The sequence below is a fragment of the Taudactylus pleione genome, unplaced genomic scaffold (assembly GCF_031769625.1).
Source record: "Taudactylus pleione unplaced genomic scaffold, aTauple2 ptg000080l, whole genome shotgun sequence".
Classification (NCBI taxonomy): domain Eukaryota; kingdom Metazoa; phylum Chordata; class Amphibia; order Anura; family Myobatrachidae; genus Taudactylus; species Taudactylus pleione.
In genome coordinates, this window is record NW_028284482.1 from 960,656 (window position 1) to 982,938 (window position 22,283).

The 22,283-nt window shown below is 42.9% G+C and overlaps 1 protein-coding gene across 1 annotated transcript in view; it reads right to left on the bottom strand.

The window, feature by feature from the left end:
* ST13 (ST13 Hsp70 interacting protein) overlaps positions 1-22,283 on the bottom strand; it is a 90,690-nt gene that overhangs the window by 51,012 nt on the left and 17,395 nt on the right. Inside the window, exons 3-5 of the mRNA XM_088468000.1 lie at positions 21,492-21,558; positions 8,009-8,079; positions 7,848-7,914 (exon numbers count right to left, since the gene is read on the bottom strand). Of these exons, the coding sequence (XP_088324126.1) occupies positions 7,848-7,914; positions 8,009-8,079; positions 21,492-21,558 (205 nt within the window). The remainder of the gene's footprint in view (positions 1-7,847; positions 7,915-8,008; positions 8,080-21,491; positions 21,559-22,283) is intronic.

Genomic DNA, 22,283 nt, shown 5'->3' on the forward strand with positions numbered 1-22,283 from the left:
ACACGTGACCCATCTAGGCGTGAAACTGCAGTGGCAGAAAGGATGGCAGTTTGAAATACTAGGCCCCAAACTGTACATAATGCAAAGAAAAAAAAGAGGTGCAAGATGGAATTGTCCTTGGGCCCTCCCACCCACCCTTATGTTGTATAAACAGGACATGTACACTTTAACAAACCAATCATTTCAGCGCCAGGGTCTGCCACACAACTGTGGCTGAAATGATTGGTTCGTTTGGGGCCCCACAAAACAAGCTGGCAATTAATCTGTCCCTGCACAAACTGGCTCTACGGAGGCAAGATGTCATCCTCATCCTCCTCATCCACCGATTCCTCACCCTCTTCAGTGTGTACATCCTCATCCTCACAGAGTATTAATTTGTCCCCGCTGGAATCCACAACCACAGGTCCCTCTGTACGTTCTGGAGGCTGGTCTCCCTGGAAGAGTTGATCATTCATTTTATGAACATCATCTTCTCCACATTTTGTGGAAGCAACCTCCTACGCCTTTCGCTGACAAGGTTCCCGGCTGCACTAAACACTCTTTCGGAGTACACACTGGAGGGGGGGGCAACTCAGGTAAAATAGAGCCAGTTTGTACAGGGACCTCCAAATTGCTTCTTTTTCCTGCCAGTACAGGTACGGACTGTCTGACATGCCTACTTGGATGCTGTCACCGATGTAATCCTTTAACAGACAGACGCACGCTTGTCGCTGCTGCTTTGAAGATGCAAGTGCGGCTACATCGCACACAAGTCACAAACACATTAAAAAAATAGTTTTTTATTTTTTGGAGCACTTTGAGGGTTACACCACCCTTTAACAGACAGACGCACGCTTGTCGCTGCTGCTTTGAGGACAGTATCATATGCAGTGACAGTAGACTTGTCAGAAATTGTTGGCACGTCCTTCAGTCCGGACCAGATGTCCAAACCAGCCCTTGACTTATGACACAGGCGCACGCTTGGCGCTGCTACTATGTTGATGCACGTGCGGCTACATCGCACACAAGTCACAAACACATTAAAAAAATAGTTTTTTATTTTTTGGAGCACTTTGAGGGTTACACCACCCTTTAACAGACAGACGCACGCTTGTCGCTGCTGCTCTAAGTATGCAGGTGCGGCTACAGCCCACACATTTCACAAAGACCGAAAAAAAAAGAACAATATTTTTATTGTTTGTGTAGCACACTTTCAGGGTGTCACCACCCTTTAACAGACAGACGCACGCTTGTCGCTGCTGCTTTGAGGATGCAGGTGGAATCTAGACGGGATTTGGAACCGGGGACACACTACCTCCATCAATTGTCTAAATCCCACTGCACTAATGGCGGATACCGGACGCACGTCTAACACCAACATAGCAGTCAAGGCCTCAGTTATACGTTTTGCTTCAGGATGACTGCTGTCGTACTTCATCCTCATCGCTAGGGACTGTTGGAGGGTCAATTGTTTAGTAAAAGTAGTGATGTTCCTACTTCCTCTCTGGGATGATGAACAACTCCCAGCAGCAGCAACAGCACTAGGAGGAAGTGGTTCTTGATCTTTCCCTATTTTATTTTTATCGGAGAAAGTTTGGTCCTCCATTTATGTTATATTGATATTTACGTGCGGCTAAAGCGCACACAAACACAGAAAATATTTTTTTATTTTTGCTGGAGAGTAGTGCACTTTGTGGGTTACACCACCCTTTAAGAAATGAGCCAGCCGGCTCTTTACTTATGGGACACAGGCGCACGCTTGGTGCTGCTCCTTTGTTGATGCACGTGCAGCCACAGTGCACACAATTCTCAAACACAGAAAATATATATTTTTTTGGTTTGGACTGGAGTGTACTTTGGGGGTTACAGCACCCTTTAACGGTCAAGCCAGCCGGCCCTTTACTTATGACACAGGCGCACGCTTGCCACTACTTTGTTGATGCACGTGCAGCTACTGCGCACACAATTCACAAACACAGAAAATATATAATTTTTTTAGCACTTGGGGGGAGCACCCCTGATGGACAGAGCACCCCCTGGACAACACTACAGCACCCCTTTAGGACTGAGACACTGCACAGGACTTTGGAGTGGACACAGCCCCTATGGAGAACTGACTGCACAACACAGTCCAGCCAGCCCCTATGGACTTTGAAGTAGTGGACACAGCCCCTATTAACAACAGCAGCACAGCACAACACAGCCAGCCCCTATGGACTTTGAAGTAGTGCACAACAGCAGCACTACACTACAATACACAGCCCAGCCAGCCCTAACTCCCACCCTCCCTCTTCACTGTCCACAGCCGAGTGAGAAATTGGCGCCGACGCGGGTACCTTATATAGGTTCCAAAACCCGCGAGACTCGGAAGGCGGGATGATGACGTTTTGCCTTGATTTCAGATCAGAGTCAGGCGGGAAAAGTCGAGCCTGACTCGGATCGGGGGGGCTCGGATTTCAGAAATCCGAACCCGCTCACCCCTACTTGTAATACACCTGGCATTTTTTTTTTTTTTAATAAACCATCTGATTTAAAATGATTTTTAACTATGAACCCGTTATCCTCCCACTAAATTTTGACAAACATTTAACATTAGTATAGACTATTTCCAGAAATAGTAACTTTGTTGATGAACTTTTTGAGATAATCATGATCATAAATTTCAGTTTGAATTAGGAAAAAGTTTTTACTCACAAAGCCTATTGTGTTGTATATCATAGGAAAGGGCATAAAAAAAAAATTAACACATTTTTTAAAAACCCACACGGTAAAATGACACTACTCCCACCACTCTAGCTGAATTAGAAGAGCTGCTATGGCGATTTGAAAATATGCTGGTCGTGCGTTTGACAGATTTTTGAAAACTTTACATATTTTGGAAATGGCATGATATATTTAAATATTATTTTGTACATATATATTCGTCATATACCAAATTTTAACAAAATCTGAACTGGTGAGGTAAAATCAGTGTGTTGATTTGACACGGAATGACCATACAGTATTTATTCTTCATCCACCAGGGGACACTGGTGCTCAAGACACTTGGGTTGGGTCAAGACTGTGGTTGAGTAGAGCTTGGCACTTTAAATAATCTAAATGTGTTACTGGCTCCTCCCCCTCTATTAGCCTCAGTTTTAGAAATGCCCCATCAGCCCCAGTTTTAGAAATGTGCCCAAGAGTGCCGGTGCACAATGGGTTTTCTTCCAGCCCTTTTTTGTTAATAATTTAATTTTACTTTTACATTGGAGGACAGGCAGACTGCTTTCTGTGGCTGTCTGCCTGCTACGGGAGAGCCACCAGGAAGGGCACCACCACGGCTACTGCAGCCTGTGTACAGTGACCCTGAGGAGGGGGCACACACACTGGAGTCACCGGACACTGCAAGGACCCGCCACAGCTGACAATGGCTTGTGTCTGGGATTTCCTCACCGCCGCCTCAGCCCTGCATCTCGGCCGCAGCAGCCTGCAAGTAGGACTACTGCTCCTGAGTAGCAGGAGCTGTGATTGTTATCGCTGGGCTTAGTGACTGGCACTACTGCTGCGGCTGGTACTACTAGGAGAGGACGGTCCCTGCTACACGCTCCCCCACCCTGCCCTTCCTTAACGTGCGCTGGTGGTAATTAGCGCCAGAGTGATTATATGGTTCACAGCTGTAAGCGGTTCTGAGGAGGGGGCACAGTTTTTATCACTGCAGTAAGCGGTACAAAAGGGGGCAGATTATTATTATTATTACAACTGGTGTTAATTCTCAGCTAGAGCGCCAGAGTGGGCGTGGCTTAATCAATGCAGACTTAGCCTCTCACTAGGAGAGTTATGTGCCTCCCATAGAAGCCTCCGCTCCTGTGTTTGGTGCGTCCTGCTCACACGCAGCAGCACCATGTTAACAGCCAACACACTCCATTACAGCTCCCGCCCTTCCCAGGATCAGCGATACAGTTTATTACAAAGCCTCCAACTCCAGCTTTTGCATTCTGTTTCTGAGCTGCTGCAGACAATATTCAAAGCCAGGGTCCAGCAGAGGTCTGCGAGTTCCATTAAGTGGTGGGGAGCATCCATTTTTTTTATGTCCTACCTTCAGATATGGAAGGAAGGTTCTATCAAAAAAAACCTGGAGGTGGCTACATAGGGTATTAAAGCTCTTATCCTGGCGGTTCGGGAGGTCCTTCACATGTTGGATTCATAAGATCCGAAATCACTGGATTCGTTCTTATTCGGTAATAAAGAAAAGTCTACTATTACTTTTCCTGTGTCTCTCCAGCTATGCGAGAAGATGGCGGCAGCCTGGCAACATCCAGATAGGAAGTTTCAGCTCCCATGGGGTTTTTTCCTCTCTCTCTTTATTCTTTTCCCATAGATAACAGAAGCAAAATGGAAACCTCGTCCACCGGTGGATTCCTCGGTTTCTCGTCTATCAAAGAAGACTACGCTTCCAATCCCGAATGCTACGGCCTTGAAGAAAGGCTCTGAGCGAAAATTGGAAACTGCTCTTAAGTCCATCTATACTGTTGCTGGTGCATTTGCTCAGACCAGCCTTGGTCGGCTCCTGGGTTAACAAGGCAGGAGAAAAGTGGGCTGAAAAATTGACGGAGGGTCTAAGATCTAATACTCAGCAAGGGGATCTTATTTTGCTTGCCAAACATTCAGAATTCGGCTGTCTATCTGGGCGAAGCCTCCAGAGATATTGGTTAAGTAAGCTCCAGAATCTCTGCTGCAGCCATGGCAGCTCGCCGTGTCCTGTGGCTTCGTACTTTGCGAGCGGACGCAGAGTCTAAACGTGCTGTAGAAGGCCTTCCATTTACAGGTGATATACTATTTGGTCCTGAGTTGGACAAGTGGATTTCTCTGGCCATGGAGGGCAATAGTACCTTTGTTTTCCTCGACAGCAACTCCGCGTCATTCATTTAAAGGTCCTTAGTTTCCGGCCCCCGCTAGGTTTCAAGGCAGACCAAGAGGTGTGTCCTCGGCAGTTAGAAGAGGTTGTTCAAGAGGATGCCAGGCCTCAAGTTCAGATCATCCAGACCCCAGGCCAGCAGATAAGTCAGTGGCATGACGGGCTCCCTTCCCACCTGGGGATATCAATGTGGGTGGCTATCTTTTCAGGCTCAAGACTCTGCTTTGCACCACACGTCTTCCAGTCGATCCCCTTAAACAACTTGTTCTGTGACAGGCAATCGACAGGCTGCTAGACTGTACTGGTTCCGGTTCCCCCAAAAAACGCAGGGATTCTACGCCAATCTATTTGTGGTTCCTAAACTGGATGGGTCAGTAACTATTACTGCTCATCTTCAGGCTTAGGATGTGAACATTGTCCCTATCAAGGCGCAGACGGTGGAAAGGCTTCTGGACCAAGTGATGCTTACTCATCAAATCTTCTTCCAGCACAGCTGGATCATCAACTTCCATAAGTCCCAACTAGTACCATCTCAGTGTCTTCAGTTCCTGAGGATGATACTGGACACGTCCTTACAATGTTTGTTCCTTCCTCTGGACAAGGCACAAGCAATTCAGGAACTGGTCCACTTGGTTCTCAAGCCAAGGAGGGTCAGTGCACCTTTGCACTCACCTTCTAGGGAAGATGGTGGCCTCTTTTAAGGCCGTCCAGTTTGGAAGATTTCATTCCAGACCGTTCCAGTTGGATCTTCTGTCAAAATGGTCGGGGTCACATCTTCAGAGAAATACGGGCCTGCAGAGAGTCTCACTAGACGGTGCATCTGATCTGGTGGCTCTGGATGGACCACCTAGTGGCAGGTCACCGGATCGAACTTGGATTCTACTAACTACAGATACCAGTCTTCTCGGATGGGAAGCTGTGGTGCTGGACAACCAATTCCAGGGACGTTGGTCTCTTCAGGAATCTCTCTCCAATCAACGTTTCCAAACTCAGGACCGTTTACAACATGCAGTTAGCAGCAGCTTGTCTGCTGCTGGGTTTGCCCGTTCAAGTGCAGTCAGACAACGCAACAGTAGTGGCGTACATCAATCGGCAGTGGGGAACACGCAGTCGCATGGCGATGCGTGAAACCAGCAGCATCTTATAGTGGGCAGAAAGACATGTAGAGACCATCTCTGCAGTCTTCATACCAGATATGGACAACTGGGAAGCGGATTACCTCAGCTCTCAAGACAATCATGCCGGGGAATGGGCTCTACATCCCAAGATCTTCCTGCAGTTGATCGGTCGTTGAGGCAGGCCGCATATAGATTTTATGGTCTCCAGGAGAAATAGTCAGCTGTCTCTTTATTGTTCAAGGACCAGGGCCGTCGGGACGGATGTGTTGATGATCCCTTGGCAGTTACAACCTGGTGTACCTGTTCCCTCCATTTCCACTCCTTCCTCAAGTACGAGTCAACAACAGTCATTCTGGTAGCGCTGGATTTGCCTTCGGGCCTGGTACTTGGATCTCCTTCTCCTGCCGACAAGATGATCCATGGCCACTCCCACTGTGGTCGGATCTTCAGCAAGGTCTGTTAGTGTATCCAGACTTACATCAGCTATGTTTGACTGCGTGGCTGTTGAGACCAACATCTTAAGCCATGGCATTCCGCAGATGGCGATTCCTACTATGCTTAGAGCTCGAAAGCCTGTTTCATCGGCCCATTACCATCGGATTTGGAAATCTTGTGTAGCCTGGTGTGAGGAGCGTGGTTTTTCCACCTCCTCCTCTTTACCTCGTCTACTCCTTTTCCTTCGACGGAGACTTGATGCGGGACTTCGATTGGGCTTGCTGAAGGTGCAGGTCTCATCTGAAAATGGCTGTGCACCAACGCTTCCCATCCAAACCAATGGAGCTTGAGAGGTGCTTGAAAGAGGTGTGCCAAGGTTGTGACATCATATTCAAAAAGACTTGAGGCTGCAATTGCTGCCAAAGGTGCATCAAGTATTGAGCAAAGGTTGTGAATACTTATGCACGTGACTTTAGTTTTTTTAAATTAAATTAGCAAAAATCATAAAAATCAATTTTACACGTTGTCATTATGGGGTATTGTGTGTAGAATTTTGAGCACATAAATGAATTTATTCCATTTTGGAATAAGGCTGTAACATTCAAAATGTGGAAAAATGAAGCGATGTGAATACTTTCAGGATGCACTGTATATTGCCAATGTTCGGCCCTCGTCTGTATCCATTTCGGCGCATTCTACACGCAGAGGTGCTTCTGTGTCTCGGCTCGGTCGTGCTGCTACGTGGACTTTTCTATACTCCTTTGTTCATTTTTGCAGGTTTGATACCTTCATGGCTTCTGAATCTAGTTTTAGCCGCAGGGTGTTGTAGATATCTCAGCACTCTCCCACCTGGGAGGGAAGCTTTGGGACGTCCCCAGTGTCTTGTGCTCCAGTGTCACTTAGTGGATGAAGGAGAAAACAGAATATTGGTACTTACCGGTAAATCAATTTCTCCGATTCCACAGGGGACAATGGACGCCCGCCCAGAGCTTCTTACCTGCTTTATGTTTTTTTTCAATTGGAATATTCTGCTCCAGTTCTGCATGTTGTTATTTGTTAGGTGTTGTTCTCCTCCTTTTTCTTCCTGTTTGTACTTCGTCTACTCTTGGGTTTAATTTCTTAACTGGGGCTGGAGGGGGCATAGAGGAGGAGCAGCCAGTCACTTTTAGATTATTTAAAGGGCCAGGCTCAACTCCACTACTGATTATACCAGTGTCTTGAGCTCCAGCATCCTCTGTGGAATCGGAGAAATGGATTTACCGGTAAGTACCAAAATCCTATTACTCAGAGAATGAAGAAAATAAAAATTCAGAGATTACAAAACTTATTCTTGTTTGTTTTATGTGTTCATCCACCAAATATATATGTTCATGTGTCCTTGTGATCAGAGCACTACCATTATCACAATGCATCACACTCACCATCGCCCAAAGCATTAATTGCCTCAACTTTCTTTTCATTTGCCTGGTCCATCATTTCTTCTGTAACCTAAATAGGAATAAAGGTTATACCAAATAGCAATGAAGAGTTATCCAACAAAAATACTACTGCTTTATGATAAATACGAAAAGGCAAATATTACCTCCATGTCATCATTTCCCATCTCTTGAGGAGAATCATCATCTGGAGCAATTACTCCTTCATTATCAATATCTGGGACAAAGAGAGAATAGATTAGTACCTGAACATAATGGAGGTGGGTAATAAAAAGTAAATGCAATAGTGATTAAAAACATAATTGGGAAGAGTCTCCCTGATGTACACAGAACTAGCTTTTGGCGACGCCGGATAAGGCGATGGCTGTTTCTGCGGGTCTAAACTCTCCATCAGACATGTCATCCCCACTTTGGGATCTCTGATGCTTAATACATTTTTACAAAATATACATGCTTTCTCCATAAAACAGAGGTTAACCCCTGTTACCAGCTTCATTCAGGCTACAGATAGCCAGTTCTTCCTCAGAGTATTCGTTCACTAAGGGGAATAATCAATTGGACGTGCCATTTTAGCGATAACTTTTTTTCAAGCATTTTTAGGGGCGTGGCCTGACCTTTGAAGAAGATGGAAGCGTGCAGCCTGAGCTCCCGCTGATTAAGGTGTATATTCAGTTTCTAACACGACTTGGTGACTGGATTTCACCCACCCTGCCAACCAATAAACTGTCTCGTCAGGTTCGTGAGGTCCGCGGAATTGGGCAATATATAATCTCACTGCCGCGGGTTGCGGCCTCTAACCGCGACCTTGATTTCCGGCCGCATCCAGGCGGGACTCACGGCTGCCGCTCACGCCGCACGCTAAGATACCCCCTCTCCCTCCGTCCTGCACCGATACCGCCGCGACTTACCTCCACCCACTCGCGGTGGTCCTCAGGATCTGGAGCTGCCCTCCGGAGTGTGTATTGCGGCGGGACTGAGGGGAGACGCCGGCGCCATTTTGTGGAGCACTGAGAGCAGTGCGCTGGTCGCGGATCACAGAACAGGAGCAAAACACCTGGAGACAGGGGGGATCATTAGTCTCCCTGTTCTCCTAACTCTTGAGACTGACTGTGACCACCTTTATAGGTCGGTGTCTTTTCCTCCACATCTGGTGCGTGCTGCTTACTTTCAGCCCCAGCCTGCTACACACTGTACAGGCCTGCCTGCTGCCCTCTGTTATGTTGTAGAAGAATTATACTAACCCTGGACCTCCGGCGGGATATGGAATAGGTCTATATTGAAACTCCACTGCCACCTCGACCATATGTTAACCGCCTTTTAGGCGTCCACGACCCCCCTCATTATTTGACACATCTCTTGCTGAGTGTCTCCACTGTATGGAGAAATTCTTCCCTCCGCTGATGCCAGGAAAATCAAGTCAGAAACAACATGGAGACAGACGTAGGGATTCCACCATGGCCGCTGTCATTGAACCGCAGGTGAGAGACTAACTTACAACCTTCCGACTTGATCTCTACTAAGCCTACACAATCCAACCCCGAGCAGCCTATAAGCTATGCATCTATGGTGCAGGCTATAAAAGACACAATGGGCCGATGCTGCAAGATCAAGCAAACATCTTTACACAGGCTATAGCTGACATGAAGTTTAATGTTACACGTGTGGAAACACTTGTGGCCACAATTGAAAACAGAGTGGGGGGGTCAACTTTCATGACATACAAATTCTTAAAAGTAAATGTGAAACATTGGAGAAGACTAATTATCAACTATGCAGTAAGATCGACGACTTGGAAAATCGTTCCAGAAGGAACAACCTGAGAATAGTAGGACTTCCTGAATCTGTCAAGGGAGCTGCCCTATACCATTTCCTACGTCAGACACTTCCTGAGTTGTTGGAGTTGAGTGATATTAGTTCTGATTTAGTAACTGAATGAGCGCAACGTCTGGGTCCTGTCAGAGACACAGGATCAAATAGACCTAGAGTGGTAGTCTTCAAATGCTTAAATTTCATGCATAAAGAAGCCATCTGGTCAGCTTCTCGACGCAAACGCAATTTAATGTGGGAAAACGCAAAGCTATTTTTGTTCCAAGACTATTCTATCGAGGTTACCAGAGCCCGTAAAGAATTCAATCCAGTGTGCTCTCGGCTGATTAACGATGGGCGCAAGTTTGCACTATTATTCCCTGCACGCCTTCGGATGTTTGATGGCTCCTCATACCAAGATTTCTCCACGGCAGCAGATGCTATGGCCTTCCTATCGGAAGAAGGCGACGGTGCTCAAACATCATCACCCGTCCACTCTGTCCCTTCGGTGGGATGACCCAGAGACTACCTTTAATATGTTAATGAAAGGTGCATAATGAATGTGGTAAATATTACGATTTTCATACTTGTATCACTTTTGTTTGCGTATTCTAACGTTCTTCTAGATATATATGATAAATGGCAACACTTATATCATAGGACCGTGGCAGGCTAGGAGTATAATGTGTTGTATTGTTTGTTTGTTTTTTCCCCTTTTTTGCCTGAGGTTTTGGGTGCCGGTTCTAGTTATATCAGAGGTTTCAATGTGCTGCCTGAGGGCATCATTTATAGATTTCCTCCCTTTAGAGGATAATTATATATGATGTTTTATTTTGTCTTTAATTATTTGAATGTTCTTCTTTCTCTTTATCCCACCCCCTTCCCACTTACTAGTCCACCCCCCTCCCCCCGTCTTGATGAGGGTAATGTACTCAACCTGCAACGGGCTACGTTTAAGAATACACTAAAGTCTATTACTACCGACCTTTTATATAGGATGACCTTTAGTGGTGATGCTAGTGTGAGGCCTGGTTTATCCCCTACACAATGGGCTCCCTAAATATTGGCTCGTGGAATCTGGGTGGTTTGCATTCACCTATTAAAAGGTGAACAGTGTTTACATATATTCGCAAACTACGCATTGACTTGATGATGTTTCAGGAAACCCATTTACTAGAGCCTGAAGTAAATAAATTGAACATGTTCCAATATAAAGTTATTGCCTTTGTTTCATTCACTTCCAAAGCAAGAGGTGTGGTATTAATACATAAAAGACACTCCTATGTGATACATTCCTCTGTCTTGGACCCAGAGGGCCGTTTTGTAATAATTGATATGACTATAAATGGTACTAAATACAAAATATGCAATATTTATGCCCCTAATTTATATGACAGATCTTTCTTTCAAAAAATTCTTAATACACTAAACTCGCCTAATGGGACTAGGCTTATAGTGGGAGGAGATTTCAACATCATATCGTCATCAATTCTAGACAGACAAACAATTAGGACACGTCCAATTAAACTGCCTAAACTGGGTATTCCATCCTTTGAACAACAATTAGATCTTATAGATATATGGAGGACGCTACACCCATTAGAGAGAGAATACACATGCCTATCGGCTGCTCACGGCTCACTTTCTAGAATCGACTATTTGTTAATGTCGACTAACCTTTTCCCTAAGGTACAAGAGGCGCATATTGAGACGATCTATTTCCGATCACGCATTGATTCGGGTCACTATTGCAGAAGAAGTTGACAAAGGTCCTTATAGGCAATGGAGATTCCCCACATACCTGGTCAACTCAATAGAATTTAGGTCCATGCTAGAGTCTGCCTGGCAAAATTATAAAAATGATGAGGAGCACAGGCTCACGAACCCTACCCTGTTCTGGCAAGCGTCCAAAACAGTAATAAGAGGCAAAATAATATCCTATGTGAAGCAACATACGAGGAAGTACTATAAAAATTACCATAAAGCCCAACGAGAACTAACTGACGCTTTCCAGGCATATAAACTAACACTTTCTCCCATACAAAAAAGAATATACCTAGATAAAAAGTTGATTTTTGATTCCATTGTATCAAACTACCATGACAGATCACAATATGTATCAGATTTTAAATTCCACAAATTTGGCAACAAAACGGGACGTCTACTTTCCAATCTATTACGTGGCCCTCGCACAACAAATATCATTCAATCCCTAATAGATCTAAAAGGTAATAGAGTACATACCGGTGCACAGATATCCGAAACTCTTAGGACGTTTTATTCAGATCTCTATGCAAACAGTCAGATAGACTACACACAAAGGTTCTGGGAGGGATTACACTTACCCCAGATCAGTCAAGAAATCGCGCAAATCGATATTGGAACTCTCTAGAGCTATACGCTTACTTAAACCCAATAAAGCTCCGGGACCAGATGGCCTCACCGGTGAATATTTAAAGATTCTCTTCCCCAAATGTGGAGACACTTTATTAGAAATGTATAATGACATCCTTCAAAATAAGTCTTTACCACTTTATTTTAACAGCGATATTCTTAAATTACTCCCAAAGCCAGAAAGATCTAGAACAACCAGGGTTATACAGACCTATTTCTCTACTAAACTCGGATTATAAACTTTTTACGAAGATTTTGGCAGATCGTCTTAAGCTGTGCCTCCCATCGGTAATACATACAGACCAAACAGGTTTTATCATGGGTAGACACTCAGTAACCAATATTCGGAGAGTTATTTCGATTATGCAGGGATTAGAACTCAGTGAGAGCCAGGGGACGCCTTTCCTTCTCTCCCTAGATGCCGAAAAGGCGTTCAACTTACTAACATGGGATCATCTTTTTGAATCTCTAAGACGTTTTGGGTTCCCTGAAAATTTTATAAATCTAGTTTCCGCTATTTATGCTAGTCCATCAACCCAGATAGCCTGCAACGGTTATCTCTCTCAACCTATTGCGATAGGTAGGGGGACGAGACAGGGATGCCCATTGTCCCCCTTGCTGTTCGCACTAGCACTGGAACCTCTGGCGGTCACTCTTAGGAGGGACAAACGGTTTTCTGGTATTAGGATAGGTACAATAGAGTCCAAGTTGGCTCTGTTTGCGGATGACATGATGTTATTTGTCTCCCATCCAGATATATCTCTAGCCTCAATTTTAGACAACATTGAACGCTTTGGATCCTTCTCGGGATATAGAGTTAATTTCCACAAATCTGAGCCATTATATTTGGGAACAAATCCCCCTTCTATCTTGCCCACAATTTGCTCCCAATTCATAAGATCGCAGAACACTTTAAAATACTTAGGAATATACATCCCCGAAATAACCACTAAAATATACAGCTGTAATTTTTCCCCAATGCTCTCGAAAATCAATAGGCAACTGGAGGATTGGCGTGATCTTCCTCTGTCACTGATGGGCCGAGTAGCGGTCCTGAAGAGTAATCTTCCCTAAAATTGCTTATCTGATTCAAATGCTTCCTATTGCCCTTACCCAAATTGATATTAATATCTACACAAAAGCATCCTCCAAATTTTTGTGGCGCAGCGGGAAATCCAGAATAGCTTAAGCCAAGCTTCAATGTAATAGAGGGAGGGGTGGTTTGGGTATCCCGGATTTGAAAGACTTCTCAGAAGCTGTATTTTATAGATATGTGTTAGATTGGTGTCTTGAACGTAATATATATACGGATCTGTCTCTAGAAACAGAACTACTTTCTCCCTTTGCTCCAAGCGCCCTTTTACACACGCCTAAACCCAAACAACCGGAGATTTAACCGAAACGCCAGCTCTACAAAATACAACTCTATGGGGTAACCCTGTGTTTAGCCCTAGCCTAGAAAACTCTCACTTCCTCGTCTGGAAAACTAAGGGTCTTGCGAAAGTCAAAGATGTTTTTGAACCAGGGGGCACCCTTCCTACGTATCAAACTCTTAAGAGAAAAATGTAATCTCCCTAATTCACAATTCTTCAAGTCAGACATTTTATTCAACATATACCTCTTGCTTTTAAGGATCCTGGTGCAAAAGATGTATTATAAACTTTATTTACGTTTACAATACAAAATAATGACAAAACCAAATTTTTGACAACTGAATTCATTTCATCTAAAGCAAACTCCCTACGGAACAAATGCACAGTGAGGTGGGCAGTGGACATCCCCGCAGTACATTCTCCTGAAACGCTTTTGAGATATTATGAAGACACCTTGAAAATCTTACACTCAGCTAGTCTACAGGAATTCCATGTGAAGATTTTACACAGGGCTTATATATCACGAAGTAGCAGAGCTCATATGGTATTAGAAGAGACAGGACATTGTGTGAAGGTTAAAGCCTCTAAAGCCACCTTCTGGCACAATATATGGGAATGTGGACGCATCCGCAAATTCTGGGATAAACTCATGTGCTTTATAAATGACTTGTTATCATTACATTTACTAAAAGACCCTTTAGCTTTAATCCCGGCAAATTTAAAAAATTGGGATGTGACCCCACACAATAAAAAAAAAAGTAATACCGCTCCTTACGACAATAGTGACGATCGCTAAGAAAGCTATTCTAATAAATTGGACGATAAAGACCCCTCCTTTTCTTAGCGATGTCAAACGTATGTTACTTCAAGTACTCTACTTTGACCGGCGTGACACTCTCCCAGATATAGAGAAGGGTGTAGAACGTTTCCAAAAAAAATGGTGATTTTATATATCACATTTGGATAACACCACTCAGTCCCATATTAATAACATTTTCGAAACCACAACGTGGTACTTGCATCAAATGCTGACTCAGTCCATGTACTGTAACTGTTTCCCTTGAGGGACTTGGAAGAGTTTTGTTCATGTTATTGTATTGAAATATTAAATGTCTCTAGATGCCTCTAAGGCTAAGCCTTCTATAATAGAGATATGGGTACTTACCCCCCCCCCTCTATTCTACGTCCTTTCTACCCCTGATTATATGAGTATTGTCTATATATTTATTTTAGTTCCTGCATTATTGTACTATTTTGTATTATTTAGTTAAATGATATATGTTGATTTTATTCAATAGAATACCAGAATTTAGGAAAGAGAAGATCTGTGTCTTTACAATTTCTGTGTGATTTATGATATTGGAATCCCCTTTAGATTTAATTTTTACTACATTGTTAAATTCATTTGTAGTCAGTCTGGGATACTAGATAATTATTTAAATTCTGGTTGTTTTTTTTTTTTTCTCAATGTGTTTGCTTTACTCTGTCATATTTAATTACTCCTTTTTGTCGTATTTGTACGAATATTTTGTTATTTTTTGTAATCTTCTGTCTGAAAAACTAAAATAAAAAGATATTTGAAAAAAAAAAAATCAAGCATTTTTAATTACATTTCTTTTAACTAGAAGTAAAAAGAAAACAAAAGAAAATTACAGATACATAAATGCATATGAGCAATGTGTCATAACATAGTCAAAGTTAGAATATCAGTTGATCTATCATTATTATAACAGTAAATGTACTATTGAATTTGAAAAACATAATTTAGGACATTTTGAAAAACTAGTACATAAGGTTAACACTAACAATAATGGTTTAGTGAACATTGGGGGTCATTCAGACCCACTAGCGAGCGGCAGTACGCTCGCAAGTGGGTCGATGTTCCCCACTGCGCACGACGGAGGGAGCTCCGTCGTGCGCATGCGCGAGACCCGGCGAGCGACAGGCTTTCCATCGCTCGGGGTCTCGCACCAAAGGGGGCGTGCTGTCGATGTTGATTGACAGCACGCCCCCTTTGGTGGGCGTGCCGGGGGCGTGCCTGCCAGACGGAGGCGTTCCCATTGCTGTTTGAATACAAAGTGTCAGATGGGTATTGATGGATAGCGTCTGTCCTACCTTGTTTCCAAACTGTTCTTCTGTTGTCCTGAGTATATACTTACCACACTTCCGTGTGGTTATGGTGCTGTGAGTGCCACCCTATCTTCTGGCTTCTCCTCCTGTCCTCCGCCAGCGTCTCTCCGGGATGTACTGTCCTGCTTGGCGGGTGTTTGCCGGCGGTGAGCGTGCACGCTGATCCTCGCCGGGAAGCTGAAGACGGGAGTCTGTGAAGCCAGTTGAGAGGGGGGGGGGCGTGGCCAATGCGTTTCACCCGCTTATGCTTGTGCGGGCTTCGTCAGGGCTGTGTAAATGATTAATAGTGGGGAAGCCTTTTATTTCAGACTGATAATTGACTCCTCCTTGAGTGCTCATGTGATTAATCCTTCTGTCAGATCCCGGTTATTGTGGAGTTGATTTATATAGAATTGGAATATATAGCACGAGTTTTCTTACTTGGTGTAATATTAAAAACTAAGCAAATACGGACATGAAAAAGGTGCATGAATAACATGGTATTCTATTTAACATCTGTATAAAGCAGGTACCTCTACATTATGCGTGAATGGGATAAATAAATAAATGAATAAATAAATATAATTGCATGTGAATGAATATAGGAGATTCATTAGCTTGTTGATATTAGGTATCTGGAAGGGAATAATTCTAGCTACCTCATTCTAGAATTATTTTAAAAAATGTATTGGTCAAAATTAATGAAATTGGTCAAATACAAAGTTCTGATTGAAGAAAATATATGTGGATACACTATCTAAAATTTTATCTGTATATTCTCGAGTTGGTCTTCTTTCTTCGTCTGTTGATTTCTGACTTCGTGCCCCATATTGTAGCTAAGGGTACTGCATATTTTGATGTATCTACATAACCAGATATTCGTGAGTGGTCTCCCTTCTCATTACTAATCTGGCCCAACCCTGCTTAGCTTCCAAGTTCGGAAGTAGTTGGGCGTATCCAGGGTGGTAAGTAGGTATCATCTACAGTCCCAGTCTTCCACTTGGGGGATTCAGTCCTTCAGAAATTCCGATAATTCGAAATCTATATTAAGGCCTCTTGGTGTGAGGGTTTTCATTTTGTAAATCCAGCGGGTTTCTTCTCGGGACATTAGTTTCAGGTAATTTCCACCTCTCCATGTAGTTTTCACTTTCTTAATTGCCGTGAAGGTGAGGGCACTTGGGTCTCCATTATGTTTCTTGCTGAAATGGTCAGATACACTATGTGTATCTATTTTATGTTTAATATTCCTTATATGTTCGCCTATCCGTAGGCTTAATTTTCTGGCTGTTCGCCCTATATATTGTAGGCCGCAAGGACAGGAAATTAGATATATTACACCCTTTGTATCGCAAGTCATTGGGTCTTTGATTTTATAGGCATCTCCGGTGGAATTGGATGTTATTTCCATTGTCGGGGTGATGCTTCTGTGTTTTGTTGTTTTACAGTGATAGAATCCTGCATTTTTTTTCCCCTAACCAGGTTCCTTCTTTAGAGGTTTTTTCTGGTGGGAAATGATTCTTTACTAATTCTTGTTTTATGTTCTTTGCTCTTCTGTATGTAAACTGTGGTTTATTCAGGATTAGTCCCTGTAGAGAATCGTCTCTCATGAGTAGATGCCAATGTTTTTGAACAATTTTTTCTAAGAATATATGTTGGTCACTGTATTGGGTAATGAATCTAAGACACGCTGGTTCTTCAGTTTTTTTGTCCTTATATGTGAGAAGATTTCTTCTGTCCGTGGTTCTAGCTGTTTCAAATGCTTTGTCGATGATTCCTTTGTTGTATTTCTGGTCCATAAACTTGGTCTTTAAATTGAGGGCTTGTTCTTCAAAAATTTTAATGTTAGAGCAGTTTCGTCTCATTCTTTTAAATTGACCTCCCGGGATGCTGTTGATCCAATTCTTGTGATGATTACTTGTGGGTGGTATAAACCGATGGCAGTCAACTGATTTAATGTATGTTTTGTTTGAATCTTCCCTACTTCAATATATATAGTTAAGTCTAGAAAATCAATTGAGTGAGAGCTGGAAGTCGCAGTAAATTCCAAGTTGTCATCCTTTGAGTTGATGGATTCCACAAATTGATTGAATGTCTCTGTTCCTCCTGTCCATATGATGATAATATCATCTATGTAACGCCTCCACATTGAGATGTGTTCTGTGTATTGGTTATTGATCCAGATATTTTGGTTTTCCCATTCTGCCATATACAGGTTCGCGTAACTGGGGGCAAATTTAGACCCCATTGCAATCCCGCGAACCTGTCTATAGTGGGAGCTGCCGTACCAAAAATTGTTATGTGTGAGGATGAAGTCAATACTTTTTAGTATGAAGGTAATTAGTTCTCTTTGTATTTTATCGTCTTTTTCCATGATCGCTTCTACTCCTCTACAACCCTGTTGGTGATCAATGCAGGTATAAAGAGATTTGACATCCAATGTTGCTAGGATGAATCCTTCTTCCCAGTCAGTGTTGTTTAATATTTCTAAAACTTGTGTTGCATCTCTTAAATAACTTTTTTGTTTCATAACTAGTGGCTGTAGAATAATATCCACATATTCGGAAAGTTTAGTGGTCAGTGATCCAATCCCTGAAACTATTGGGCACCCTGGTGGGTTATTGTAAGTTTTATGTATTTTAGGTAAAAAATAGAAGACTGGCAGTATTGGGTGATGTTGTATAATATATTCATATTCCGCTGTGTTTAGTACTCCAGTATCTCTACCTTCTTTTAGGAGGAGGTTCATTTCTTTCTTGTACTGTTCTGATGGGTCTTTTTCCAGGAGTTCATATGTATCCTTATCAGACAGAAGTCTTAATGCTTCTTCATTATAGTATTCTTTGTCCATAATGACGACTCCTCCTCCTCCTTTATCTGCTGGTTTTAATACAATTGTTTTGTTTTCTTTCAAATTTTGTAGAGCTACCTTTTCCCTTTTGTTGAAATTAGGTTTATTTATTGTGCCTTTACATTTGTATTTTTTATGGACATGGTTTTTTATCTTTTTTCCCAGATGTTCTATATCATATTCTATAGCCTTTTCAAAGGCTTCTATACATGTTCCTTTGATATGTCTTGGGTAGAAAGTGGATTTTACCTTCAGATTAGTATGGAAGTCATTCTCTGTTTCTGACGTTTGGTGTACATCTTTTTGTTTCTGAAATAATTTTTTTTAGGGTCAATTTCCGAGTAAACTTGTGTAAATCTATGAATGTTTGGAATTGGTCAATGCTGTTGTCAGGGGCGAACTTAAGACCTTTCACTAGTACGGTTACTTCATCCTCACTTAGTGTATGTTTGCTCAGATTGTGGATGCCTAATTGTCGAATTTCTTTCTTTTCATCTTCAGTGTTTTGTTCTTTTTTTCTCTGTACTTGGTTTTCTTCCTCCTCTTTTTCCTCTTCTATACTTTCCAGCTCTGATGTACTTAGTTTTCTTTTTTGTGTGCTCATTACTTCCGGATCTGGTGGGGTGTCTTCCCCTAGTAGTTCTAAAAAAAGGTTCAGGTTCTCTTCTGCTGTATCTGTGTTATTATGGTGATCCAAGGTTTTGGATGTGACATTTTGTTCCAAATTTTTTTTTAGAATTGTCATCGATGTTATTTGTTCCTGATGGATAGCTTCTCTCACTTGACTGGTGTCCAAGGCGCCTTTAATTTGTCTGTTAGGGTATTGAAAGTTGCTTGCTCTATATGGTTGATATTTTCTATCTCTTCCATATCTTGTCGGTATTGTTTCTATTAAGGGTTTTTTGTAGTTTGATGGTTTATACCTTCTGTGGTCCAGTGTATATACTTCGGCATTTGAATCTACTTCGCGTCTCTTATTAGGTTCATTGGTCCTGTTATAATAATTGGGTTCTGATTTCTTTTTATTGTTATAGTGCTTGTAATGATTCTGGGTCATTGCTGGCTGGTTGTGTATTTTGTTTGACTGATTGTGTGGCTTCTTTTGGGGGATCCATGTCCTCCTTCCTTCTTTGTAGTCTAATTTATCTCTCCATAGTTTATTCTTTTTAATATTAATGACTTCGTTTTCAATATTTATTAATTTGTTGTTGGTTGTGGATTCCAAGGTTTTAAAATCCTCCATCTCTGCAATAGGTTTTAATTTTTCTTTGATTATATTAATTTCTTTGTTAATATTTATCATTGAGTCACTCCGATCCCTAATGATAAGTTCCATTCATTTTATAGAACAATCATCATCTAGGGTTTGTTCCCATTGATCTATCAGATCTTTATTATACGGTAAAAAAGTGGGTTTCATAAACAGTCTTAATCCTCTAGGTACTAGTTTATTTTCAATATATTTCTTTAGGGCGTTTGATTCCCACCATTGCTTTAGTTCATTAATCATAAGCTTTTCCATTTTTAAATATAGATCGCAGAATGTTTCCGTGTTTGATTTGCATGTTCACTTATATTCTCATTAGGAATGGACTCATTTGTGAAGAGTTCTTCTAACCTTTGGACCCTTGCTTTTCTATTCGTATACATCCTAAAAGATATCCCTGTTGCTGGGTTCAATAAAGGAACATGGACACCCGTGTTCCATACACAATCAACCACTCTGGTCCTGTCCTTGAGTCTCTCTGGTTCGGACTAAAGGAGATGCAAGAAATCAGCAAAGGAGCATTACACTTAGGACATGCTCCACAGTACAGCAGGTGACAGGAGTAGGAGGTGGGGAGCCGGTGACTTGAGGATTCGGGGAGGGGAGCTAGGGGCAGGAAGGGACAGGAAAGGTGGGGAGCCAAATACAGGAGCTGGAGGGGAGCTGGTGATAGGAGAAGTAGACAGGGACAGAAGGGGCTGGGTGACACTGGGTATTAGGGGTGGAGGGGAGGCGGGGATTAGAGCCAGAAAGTCGGGGATGGACGTTGGGGCCAGGTGCGCTGCAATACACTCATCCTCATTCGCAGCAGGCACCTGGCTGGCTATTCCGAAACAGACTGACGCTCTCTAGGCGATGGGCGCAGTTTGCTTAGAAAGCAGGCAGGGGAGAAGAGAGACTGGGGGCAGAGCCTCGCATCTCCGCTGTACTGCTGGCCGAACAAAGAGGGGCAGAGCGTCTGCACTGTAAAAATGGGTCCGGCAAGTGGTGCATCTGTCATTCTGTCATTTGTCAAGCTCTGCAATAACCAGTATGAAAAACGGTGCCCCTAAATCTGCTGCTCCCTTGTGATGGTTAAGACACTGTGCAGTCTACTGCTGTGAAATCTGTGTAAATCATTCTTCACCCCTCAATAGACCAATGTGATGGTGCCCAAGAGAAGAGTTTTGTTTGTGAATAACAACCACCATTTTATTTTATTATCGACTAAAAGGCCCATCCTCCCATTCATGAATGACATCTCCACTTTGCTGCACACCTCACCTCCCTTGAGTATAAGTGGACGACTGGGAACTTTTGCATTAAATTGCAAGAATCAGGTAAACGTCAGGCCTCTGAACAAACTTTGGCTTGGCTGCAAGGAGAAAGTGGACTTTGAGAAGCTTTGCTCGGCTTCGCATGCTCCTAAAATGCGATCTATTCAAATGACAATTAATTTAGAATTATTATCCATCTCTTCCCATTTCCCACACATTAAAGGTAATTAATCAAATTAGCAAATGTGCTGTAGCAGTGGTTATTCTCTCAATTTTGGAAATATATTTATTGCAGTAGTATTGATGCCCCATTCAACTCAAGATACATCGAGGCATCTCCAGCAACTGTTGGTGGTGTGGGCTTGAGACTGACTCTAAACTACACATCTGGAGAGTGTGTTGTCTTATTGTACCATTTTGGCAGAAAATCAGAATATATGGTATGCATCTGTTCATCATTTCTAGTAGGCCCAGAATTCTCCCGCGGCTTGCTATTCGAAAACCTTGTTCATTCATCTACACAGTGCAGGGAACAGCTTTAATACCTGTGCATTTAAGGCTTTTGTTAGGTCTTACCCAAATCACTCTCTTCACTCTCTGGCGTTGGAGGAGTTGGGGCCCTTTCTTCTTTCACAGGGTCATCCTATAAATTAAAAAAAAATTTGCTGTCATGCTTAAAGTTAGAAAATTAAATTTATTCACTTTAAAGTATATGCAGTGCACGTTGGGTGATTATAACAAGAGATATGGTAAGAACTTACCTTTGTTATCTCTGTTTCTACGAAGTCCATAGGGTCCACAGGGTTGACCTTGGGGGTATAGCTGGATCTGGATCCATGGGCACCACGCAGTTAAAGCTTTAGCTGCTCCCAGGATGCACTTGGATCCGTCCTCCTCTATACCCCGCCCCCGAGCCACAGCACCTCAGTTGGTAAGCAGCCAAGGCCGGAGGAGGAGACTAAACAGAGAGAAGGAAGACTGGAACACACAAGAAACCATACTCACAGAAATGGGAGACGGAAAACCGGTGACCAGCCACACAGCCCATTTGAAGCCAGGTGCGTCAGGGCGGGCGCCCTGTGGACCCTATGGACTTCGTAGAAACAGAGATAACAAAAAGGTAAGTTCTTACCATATCTCTTGTTTTCTACTTCAGGGTCCATTAGGGGGTCCACAGGGTTGACCTTGGGGATGTCCCAAAGCAGTTCAACTAAGGGTGGGGACGCTCCTGTGCTGAAAGGAACACCCGGCGCCCAAAGGATGCATCCTGAGAGGCGAAGGTGTCAAACGCATAGAACCTCAAAAACGTTTGATTTGAAGACCAAGTGGCCGCCTTACACAGCTGAACAGCAGAAGCGCCACGTCTAG